The 11,378-nt window shown below is 33.8% G+C and overlaps 1 protein-coding gene across 1 annotated transcript; it reads right to left on the reverse strand.

Moving 5' to 3' along the window:
* Positions 1 to 313: 313 nt before the first annotated feature.
* Positions 314 to 2,645, reverse strand: LOC117103316 (meiosis expressed gene 1 protein homolog). Its single transcript, XM_033243857.1, has 3 exons — positions 2,491 to 2,645; positions 1,362 to 1,512; positions 314 to 1,058 (listed from the first exon to the last, which is right to left on the reverse strand). The coding sequence occupies exons 2-3, from the start codon at positions 1,497 to 1,499 to the stop codon at positions 930 to 932; spliced, it is 267 nt and encodes an 88-aa protein (XP_033099748.1). The 5' UTR covers positions 1,500 to 1,512; positions 2,491 to 2,645; the 3' UTR covers positions 314 to 929.
* Positions 2,646 to 11,378: the final 8,733 nt, after the last annotated feature.

Below are 11,378 nucleotides of genomic sequence, written 5' to 3' on the forward strand. Positions count from 1 at the left end.
TGGGCAATATTCACCAACGTTCCTATTGTAGCCAAATGGTCTGGGTCCTGGTGGGCAATATCCACCAACGTTTCCACTTGAGGCAAAACAGTCTGGGTGTTGGTGTGCAATACCAACCAATGTTCCTACTGGAGCCAAACGGGCAGGGTGCTGATGGGCAATATCCAGCAATGTTCCTACAAAAGGCAAACAGTCAGCGTGCTGGTGGGCAATACCAACTTTTCTACTGTTGCCAATCTTTGTTCAAAGAATAGTACTGTAATAACTGTGTGATAGAGGATGCAAAGTGGAAATTTCAAACATTGTACAGTAAATAAAAACCAGGAAAAATGTATGGAAACAATTTTTTTAATTTATTAAGATAAGAGAAATCAATATTAAGGTATTTTTAGGCATCTAAACAAAAACAACATTGCATTATCCTTGGTATTTACAACTTTTATGTACAGTATTAACCTATAATAATGACCTTAAACGATTTTAAAAATAAAGTTGAGTATGAAATTACTATACAACACTGGGCACCTGGTAGATTCAATAGGTTATTATAACTGAGGATACAGTACCACACACTTTTGCTCTTACCATGGTTAAGTCTATGTGAATGCATAATTCTGTAATACCAGAAGGGTTTTATTGAGATTCACAAACCACAGCATCAGATCAGAGAAAGTCCTGTTGAATTAAAAGAAAGTAAACTATGTGTCCACACAAGCAGATCCTTCCTCATTCAGTGTAACATATTTTTTATGACTTCTTTGCTAACTTGGCAGCAGCCAATTCAGTAATGTTTTGACTGTGGTGAGTTTGTGGTTATTAGGCTTAATTCCAAATAGTGTTCTTTTTTTGTATTATCCAGCAATAAAATAGATAAATCAATAACCAATATCGAAAGTAATCACAGATATGAAATAACAGTAAGTCCATGCTTAGTATTCATATAATTTTGTTTTATGAACATCTTTCTCTTCGCACTCCCTCGTTTTGTTGTAGTAGTAGAAATACCCATCTTTACGTGTCAGCTTCTTAATGTAACCATTATGCGGCCACCTAGTAATCTGGGAAAACAAAGATGCAGGTATATAGAAACTTTAACAAGATTATCAAAAACAGCAACACTATCACAAAAATTAACATTATAAAACATCAGAATAAGATTGACATTAAAATAAGATCAAGCTGGTCCTTACGGGACAACCAATTTTATTTCTTGAGCTTCTCATACAGCAAACTCCTATCCCTTTCAATTATTTGCCAATGCTGTAAAGCTCAAAGTATCAATACTTTCGCTACCTGAATCAACTTACAGTATTAAGTTTTTACTTTTTTTCTGAGTTGATAAGTATTCAGTTTGTACTTACTTCTCTCTGAGTAGATAAGTATTCAGTTTCATCTCTATAGCCGGCAAGTTGAAATCTATAGGCCTCTTCCACCTCATCTGACCACGTCTTAGGCCTCCTGATTGACTTTGGCTGTGGTGCGTCAACACTTGCACTCATTTTAAATGTTATACTAGTACAAGATACAAGATATTTTATTGTCACTTATTAAAAAAATTCACAAGTAAAATTCTTTTTCTTGATGCTTATACATGTAATGAATATAAATATAAATACAAAAATAAACACAGAGGTTAGTACAAAAAAAACCACAAATCGGTGAACAGCACTCACATAATTATAGCACAAGGTATTGCAATAGGAAATCATCGGTCAAAGTTAGCATTATAGATATAAACTGAGTTGTGAGTATCTGAGTATCTGAAATAAAGAAGTTTCATCTGTATATTTTATTCAATAATGCAGATGACTAGGCCTATGCCTACATTCAATTTTTAAAGTAGACCCACAGTATATTTAAATTTAAAGCAAGTTTTAAGTTTATAATACTAATGCTTCTGGTACACCACGTAGATAGTTCTGAAAAGATTGTTGGTTGAGAATGTCGATATTTTACTTGGTTGAGTTACTTCAATCGTTTTCAGGAGTACAGTAAGCTTTAAGTTGTAATATCAGGATTTATTTATGTTTTCATTTACCCAGGAAAATTTAAAACCAGATTGAAATTAAATGAAAAAAAAAATAAGCCAATATGCCTAAGGCCTACTACATCTATCTATTAATTACTAATACTTTTTTTTTATACTGCTGTAGCCTATACAATACAATAAAATTTTAAACAATAAATAAAAATAAAATTAAAATTGACAAAGAAATATCATCACAAATGAAATTGAAATTCACATTAATCAGATAAGCAGCCTAGGCCTATATGGTTATTATTAAAATCCATTACTACTACGACAGAGTACAGCAGCTACCACTATTTAGGTAGGCCCCGACCTAGAGAAAGAGGCCCAGCCTAAGCAAATCCTCTGGGTGCCTAGGCCTAGACTGGGCCTGCCGCCTAGGCCAAACTAGGGCCTAGACCGGACTCCTCCTCGCCCGTATTTTCAAGCATTTCCTTTTTATAGTATAGGGTAAAACATACCTGCTGTATGGCAAAATTATCTTGAGAAAGGTTGAGTTACTAATCAGACCCCTAGTTTCGTCGTCGGTGATGTCGTCGATGAATGAATGAAGAAACGGTTTTCAAGATACAACAAAAGCTGGTTTATTTGTTTTCGACGCGTAATGTTTTCTTTGTTGCCTAGATACAGTAGCGTTCCAAATGCATGATGGGAAAGTAAAGTTCAAAGCAAAATGGTGATTGGTTAATTTAGCGTGAGAAAGTCGTCGGGTGTGCAGTAAGCATCTTTCGGAAGGCCAGTCAATTCGAGCGGATGTCAGTTCGAGCGGATGCCAGTTCGAGCGGATGCATTTAGTGCGAACTATAACAAGGGCGAATTTATCGTCGCCGTATTCTTGTAATTGTTTAAATGCAAAAAAATGCTCTGATTACTAAGGTTCTGAAAGGTTTGTAGTACTTTTTGATAATTACTCCATGTTTGAATTACAGTCTTGGCAACTCCGACTACCAAGATGGCCGCTAACAAGTTAAAACTATAATAGAATTGCGCACTTTTCAGCTTAAAAAAGAAGAAAGTGTATGTTTTACTAGAGTGCACGAGAAGCACACAAGACGAGTGACCATTTTTTCCACGGCAAACAAATTTTTTTTTTTTTAAATATTATTATTATTATTATTACTATTATTATTATTATTATTATTATTATTATTATTATTATTTTTACTATTAAGTTTTTTTTTCTTTCGCGCTTTTTTCACTTTTATGACATTGTTTAGCCTCATTTTGTCTGTATTTAAAGTTTTATTTATTTAAATGTTTAATGCTTTTATATTGTGATTCCCCCAATCTTATTATTGAATTTGTATTATACTATTATTATTATTATTATTATTATTTTATTATTATTATTATTATTATTATTATTATTATTATTATTATTATTATTATTATTATTAATGTTGTGATTCTTTCGCGTTTTTTATTTCTATGAAAATTTAGCCTCATTTTCACCGTATTTATCGTTGTACACTTTTCATTAATTTGGATCAAGACGGCACGTATGAATCTTCAACCACACACATGCACACGATAATCGAGACGCTACGTACCTTTCTCATTGTGTTGACGTTGGGAACGTTTTACCTTCTTATCATGCACGATAACTTTCTTCCTATTTACAATTTGTATATGATGAAATACTAATTATAGTTCCGTGCATTTTAGACTTAAAATGAGAATATTCATCGTATTTGTTATTTTTTTAAAGAAACATCGTACCGACGTCATCTAGTTTTCTACACTAATTTAAGTGTATGGGTAGACTTGCAGGGTCTTTGTCTAATTATTAAATTTATATAACCATAAGCTATAAAAATGTGTAAAATATAAGCACAAATCTGTACTTACATCAGTGGCGTATCTACTCCCCCTCCCCGAAAATTAGTTAAAAATCACCTTATTTTGCGAATTAGCGCCCCGGCTCACAACTGATCATCGAGCACCTCCCCCACTTCAACTTCGCGCCCCGGCATCACTCCCCCATTTCAAGACATCTAGACACACCACTGGCTTACATGGCCAGATGAATGAAAATACTCAATCGATGTTCCACCGAATCGTAACTAGCCTTCACCATGCCCTCACGATGTCACCGGGGACGCAACTGCCAAAAAACTATTTATGGCAGCGAAGAGACGCTACCAATAATCAATCAACAACCGGGTTTCTGGGTTGATAAGGTCTACATGGCTCAAATATTTTTTACTAAGGGCTTAATTGGTAAAAATTGCACATCATACCGTACGACGTCACTGAAAACGATTTTGAGATTATTTTTTCGAATAAAGTTATACTAAATAACTTCTAATGACAAACTATTGTCTTCAGTTGTCTTTGTTAGTCATTCAACTGTCACTATTTTTTCGGTGATATTACCATTCCCAATAATCTATAAAACACCCACATAACAACGTCACGTTAGAGATCGGTGAGGACGCTGTAGTGACGCCGGTAGGGTCAATTTCATTGGACTAAATTATTGGTTATGTTAACCACATGCTTACCTAAGATTATACTGACACTGGTTTCAAATCACGGTCAAGTAGTTAGAATCATCTTAAATCACATACCGGTATTTTTCGAATTATTACTTCTTAAAGAAAAATTTTATATATGACCATCATCTTTTATTGTAATATTTTTTTTTTGTCCTGCCTTGTGCGAATTTTATCTATTTTGTAGATTATTATAAGGTGTAAAAATAGGCAGGTACGCCCCTTTTTCCCCCAGTTTTTAAATATTAAAAAATCTGTATCTCATTCACCGTTCCCCAGTTTTTCGTCAAACAACTTTTTTCTGTCTTAGAAAAATCAGTTCTACAACATATCAAAAAATTTTTTTCCTCCGGACCCTGACTTTAAGATAATGCCCATGGAACGTTACCGGTACTTTCAATAAACTTTTAATTTTAAAAATGGCGTTTTAAGCAAACTGTTGTTGATTCGGTTATTCAGTTATTAACTGTGTTGCCTACTGTTTATGGTCAACTGAAAACATCATGCAAGCGGGTCCGTTTACGGTACAACAACGACTTCACCATCATCAAGTGCTGTGTACGTTACTTATAATGGATCATTTTCTATTACTAATTATAATACAACGTCGTAAATACAAGTGCATATACTTTTTTCTTCGTTTTTTTTATTATATTTTTTGTCTCTGCAATTTTAGGCGATTTACAGTATACATTTTTATAACAATAACTATAATGATTAATCTAGGCTCTACGCCCTCGTCTCTAGGCCTAGTAGCCTAGTACCGTAGTATTTTATTTAGCCATTTTGCCAATTACCATACAGTATGTCATTCTGGAAGTGTTGACGTTTTGGTTTATTGCCGTTTTGACTTATTGCCATTTTGGTCTTGCCGCAGGGGTGGCGCCAGAGGGGGGCTGGGGGCTATAGGCCCCCCGTCGGGGAAGACGATAAATTATGTCGGGGAACAAACAAATAAAAAAAAAATATTTACATGTAATACCGGTATTCGTTTAGCCACCATATCGTTTGTGTTAACTTTTCATCACAACAACAACCACAATAATAATAATAATAATAATAATAATAATAATAATAATAATAATAATAATAATAATAATAATAATAATAATAATTCAATGAGACTAATAATTTTTGCGTTCTGTTATGACAAATGCTCATTTAGATAGCCTCATGATGGTTGGAATACATCGTGATAGGTGAAGCAACCTAGACCATGACAACGTGGTTGACAAATTTAATGTAAAATTTCCAAAATATAGAATTTCACTTTCAAGAATGAGGATTTGAAAATAAATTAGATGGTTACATTTCATACACTTTGTTTCTTGCTTTATTCAAAATGTTTTGGTTTTGGAAGCTGATGTCAACATTAAAGCATAACCTACATGAAGTCATATTATAGTAACTCGATGCCTATCAAATAAGTAATAAAAATTCGCCATAATCCATCAAATATCCGTGGATTCCTGGACCCCCACCGGGGGCCCTAGGCGGCCCCCAGCCAAGTGACACTCTATTCGCTCCACTAGCCCCCCCCCCGTCGGGGCCTTTAGCCCCTCCGTCGGGCAGGTCCTGGCGCCACCCCTGTCTTGAAGTTTTGACTTGCGGCCGTTTTGGTCCATTGCCGTTCTGGTCTAAAAGTGATGCCGTTTTGGTCATTGTCTTTTTGACTTATTAATTGCCGTTTTGGTTTTTTTGCCGTTTTGACCTGTTCCCCATCTTTCAGTCAAAACAGCCAGTCATTATGATGAGTGTCATGATTTAGTTCAAAGAGTAGGCCCTATAAATTTTATAATACTGTATTTGTTTAGTAAAGTTCGACCAAATACTGTAGGCCTAACAGTAGGCCCTACAGCAGAAAAAATGGTTGGGAGCAGCTTATTTTAAGCATAACTCTTTAGAAATTTCGCGGGGGGAACCCGGACCTTATCTATACATAGGCCTACAGTTACTAGTTGTCTAGATCGGCCCCATTTTCGCGCGTCCCCCACCCCCCTCCATTTTCACACGTTTGATCACACCTGACCACAATGAAGAAAAATCGTAACGATACTGGGTTTGGTCTACAGGAGTTTGTGCTTAATACTTAATATATAAATGCATAGGCAAAACAATGCCAAATATCATAATCAGAGCACTATGTTTTTTTTATTTATTTATTTCCTGCATTGATTACAGAAATAAAAAAAAAAAAAATAGATTACAGCATTGTAAATAAAAATTAAAACAAAAAAAAATTGTTTCAGAACAAAGGGAAAAAAAGATTGTGATGACAGGCAGATAAAAATTTAACTATGACAATATTAATTTCATTTAATAATGAGGTGAAAAAAAATAAAATAAATACAAATAAAAACAAAAGTTTAATAATGAGGTGAATAAACTCTACTTCTTAATAAATTTTTTCTTTCTACCTTTCTCTATTGATATTTCTGATTTTAGAAACATTTTTAGTCCCTGAGAGTCATCATAAATAAGTTGTTTTAACAAGTAACAAAATATGGCTCTACTTATTCCCAACAGATTTAATTAGTTTATTTTATTTGATAGGCGATACAAATCTATAATATAAGTCCATATCTCTCGTACGCATTCTTAATACAGATTTTCTATTCTACCGATTTTTTTTACAAAAATGCATTGCTGATCATTATCTCTAAGATAACAATGATCATGCCTCCTAATATTTAGTCTAGTGAGGTGTGCTGTGAGGACCAATTAAATTGATTTAAGGGCAAACAGTCTACACTAGATAGTTAAAAAATGGGTCAATCGACCTGAAATAAACTTTCGGGAAAATTTAACCAAGTTACAACGAAGAAATTATTATGTGTTAGGGACGATCCAGGTATTAAAAGGGTGTAAATTTTTGAGGGTCAAGGTCAAATAAATTAAATTAAATCCGAGGTAGCAATGTACCCTGTCTACACATTCATCACAAACGCCGGATCGTGAACAGATGGATTTCTTCTGAAATCATAAATGAGCTCTTTCGTCTTCTGTGGCCTACATTAAAAATTAGAAAATGCTATCCTTACACATGTAGCAAAATTGTTGATTTCATTTAAAATCAAAAACATTATTTTCTTTTACAAAAACACAGATGACTTCGTCGGCATATTTAATTATACTTACACTAGGGGAAGAAATTAGTGACTTTTATTGCACTTTTATATTTTTGTATTTCATTATTATTGAATGCGGCTTTAAAAGTGAGATCAAGTAAAAGTTGAATTAGAGTTCCAACTCTAAGTTGAATTGTTGAGTAACGCCAACAACACAAAGGTATCTTGTATACGTGGAGGTACGATCAATGATATAAGAGAATCAATCGTTGAACAAGGACCAGAGAAATTCTCAAAATTAATTTTCCACGTAGGAACGAATAACTGTGAATATGAAGCAACGATCCGGGAAGTAAAATCGAAAGCACCAAATGCAAAGATTGTTTTATCAACAGTGTGCCCAAGATCAGATTGCGCTGATTACCAAGTTAACGTTGATAAACTTAATGACGGAATAAAGCAAATTGCGACTAAAACAGCTGTAGCGTAATCAACAACGACGCAACATCAACCAGTGCGACTATGGGTCCCTTGGAGTGGGCTTCATCTAAGCACACTCGGTACTAAGAAACTTCTAAGAAACATCAACCAAATCCACCCAATCATACGAAAGAAAGACACACCAGCCCAACGTTCAACTCCAAGACATCATTGAATGATCAACTGACAGGGAATAATAGGAAAACCAAGAAGTCATAAGCAGTTCAAAAATAACCAACAACGCCCATCATGTTACTTTTGTGGTGAACTGAACCAACATATGAAAAATTGTAAACATGGTCGACCACTGCGCTGCCGTATATGTAACAAACTCGGCCATAAACAGAACGCTTGTAGAGCTGAATAGAGGTCCAGCTACGAAGAAAATGTTGTTCCTGACACCAGGAAGAACCTGCGGGGTACAGTGGTTAGTAGGTATAATACATTAATAGATCAAATAAATAAACCTAATTTAGAAATGAAAGATTCTCACAATGATTGTGATGATAACGAACGCTTTGTAATAGATAATAAGAGAAAGCACAATGGCCATAAACCTGTTAGACGAGGCAAAAAGAAAAAAGTGAACATTACTAACAACCTCAAACTAGCCTATAATAACGTCCGCGGCTTTAAAAGTAAAAAGTATGAAATTAAAAAATTCATTGAAACTAATAATATTGATATTTTTGGAATGACAGAAACATTTTTAAAAGATGAAGACTGTGTTAAAATACATGGTTATAATTGGATAAGCAAAACTAGGTGTAATGATTTGAAGAAAAGGCAAGGAGGCGTTGGTTTTCTTATAAAAGAAAACATAAAAATTATCGACGACAATATATTAGATACAAAATCAGACACTTTAGAACGACTTTGGATTAAAGCCCAAATTAATGATTCGCCTGACTCGTTCTTCTTTTTAGCCATTGTGTTTTTCCCCTGTGATGGAACAAATAAAGTATTAACGGATGAACTATACATATCACTTCTAGCAGAAACCTTAACAATTAAAGAAAATTATGAAGACCCAAACATAATAATTTTAGGTGATTTCAATGGTAAAGTTGGGTCAAATATAAATGGTGGGGATGATTGTATTAACTACAACGGTAAAGGCCTTATTGAATTCTGTGATGATAGTGAACTTATCATGCTTAATGAAGTGTTAAATGTACAGGTATACACACTTGGTTCCAAAAAAATCAAAAAAGTGTTATTGATTATGTCATTGTATCGCAAAATGTATTTGATATCACACAAGAATTTTTAATCGATGACTTTGGAATATACCATATAGGCAGTGATCACAATATGCTAATTCTTAAATTAAGTAACACATCAAAAAAAGATTACAATAAACATATGCCGAAAAATAAACTATATTGGAACATCTCAAAAGATCAGAATTGGGAACCTTTCAAAGAAGAAATAAAATATAAATTAGAAGACTGGAACCCACAAATTTTAGATGAAAATGAAGCATGGAATGAATGGAAATCATTAGTCATTTCGGCTGCTGACAATTCTATTGGATATAAAACAAACCATGGTAAACTATGGTTCGACAAAGAAATAGAGGTATCAATAAAAATTAGGAAAGAGGCTTGTAAAGAACACCGTCGTTACTCAAAAACTAAAGGCAAACCAAATTCAAACTTTAACGAGGATATATGCAATTCGCTTTGGAAGGATTATCAAAAGAAACGAAATGATTGTAAAACTTTGATTAGAAATAAATATAATGCAAAAGAGAGTGCAGAGATGTTCCTCTTTAATGGAAAAAGGAGGACCCCAATTACTTGATTTCTGGACCGAACTAAAGGGAATTAAACATAAAAATAACGTAAAATCTATTTTTATTCCGGGCTCAAATATAACTTCATCAGACTAAGACACAGTTAGATCTTCACTTAAATCACATTTCAGTAACATAGGGAACATTAATGATAAGATTAACAAAACAAACACACTGCACGATAATTTAACGAATGTGCTCCACTTTGATAATGATAAACCTACCTTAGACAAGTTATCTCTAACTTATGACATTGTATTAGACGCTGTATCCCAGTGTAAAAACAATAAAAGTCCAGGTATTGATTCAATAACGAATGAGATTATTAAAAATGGAGGGGATATTATGATAATATCAATGTATAATCTATTTAAAAGATTTTCCGACTTGGAAAAAATACCTGAAGAATGGAATGTAGGAACAATAATACCAATTTTCAAGAAAGGTGACCAAAGAGACCTGAACAATTATAGAGGGATCACATTAAATTCATGCGTGTCTAAGGTTTATAATAGAATCATCTTCCAGACTCTGTCAAAATTCATTGAAGACTATGATCTTTTAACAGAGGTGCAAGGTGGTTTTAGAAAGAATAGACGTTGCTATGATCACATATTTGTGTTGAAAGGTATAATAGCTACCCGTCAAGCAGAAGGCAAAAAAACCCACCTGGCCTTCTTAGACTTCAAAAAAGCTTTTGACACAGTCTGGAGAGATGGACTTATATACTCAATCAAACATATTGGTATTAAGGGTAGCTTGTTAAATATTATCAAAGGTCTATATACTGATGTAAAATGTAAGGTATCATTCAATGACCTTGAATCTGAACTATTCACCGTTAATGAAGGTGTTAAGCAAGGTTGCTCTCTATCACCAGTCCTTTTTTCAATTTTTATAAAAGAATTGAAAAAAATAATTATAGAGAGAAATCTTGGCGTATGCATTTATGATGTAAAAATTGGTAGCCTCTTTTGGGCTGACGAAGTGGTACTTGAAAATGATTTGAAAATGTTACTCAGAGCAGCAAGTGATTTCTCCGACAAATTTAAGTTGTGTTTTAACATTGATAAATCAAATGTCCTTATCACAGGACAAAGAGTAAACCAACTTAAAAAAATGGAAACTTGGAAATGACTATATTTCAGAAACAAATTGCTATAAATATTTAGGAGTAACTATCTCTCGTTCATTGACCGACACGCACCACCTTGACGAAGTATTTAAAAAAGGAAATAGAATCATTGCGTATATTAAATCTATCATTAATGAACAAGATAACTTCAATAGGATTTTCTATGGAAAATTATTATGGAATGCTATCGGATTGCCAACTATAAATTACGCATGTTCGGTGTGGCTTTGCAACAGTAAAACCCATATGGAAAAATTAGAAAATCTACAATACCAGATGGCCAGAATACTTCTCAAACCCCGAAATGTGGCAAAAGAAGCCTTATATGGCGACCTAGGTTGGCAATCTATTCAGTCCATTCAGAACAACTTTA

Source organism: Anneissia japonica, unplaced genomic scaffold (genome assembly GCF_011630105.1).
Source record: "Anneissia japonica isolate Jap-2015-1 unplaced genomic scaffold, ASM1163010v1 scaffold8322_len84185_cov191, whole genome shotgun sequence".
Lineage (NCBI taxonomy): Eukaryota > Metazoa > Echinodermata > Crinoidea > Comatulida > Comatulidae > Anneissia > Anneissia japonica.

Excerpts from the sequence above, each read along its gene's own strand:
- LOC117103316 (XM_033243857.1), bottom strand. The coding sequence starts at position 1,499 with ATGAGTGCAAGTGTTGACGCACCACAGCCAAAGTCAATCAGGAGGCCT. Across the intron at positions 1,059-1,361 it reads ACTTATCTACTCAGAGAGAA|ATTACTAGGTGGCCGCATAA; the intron begins GTAAGTACAAAC and ends TTGTTTTCCCAG.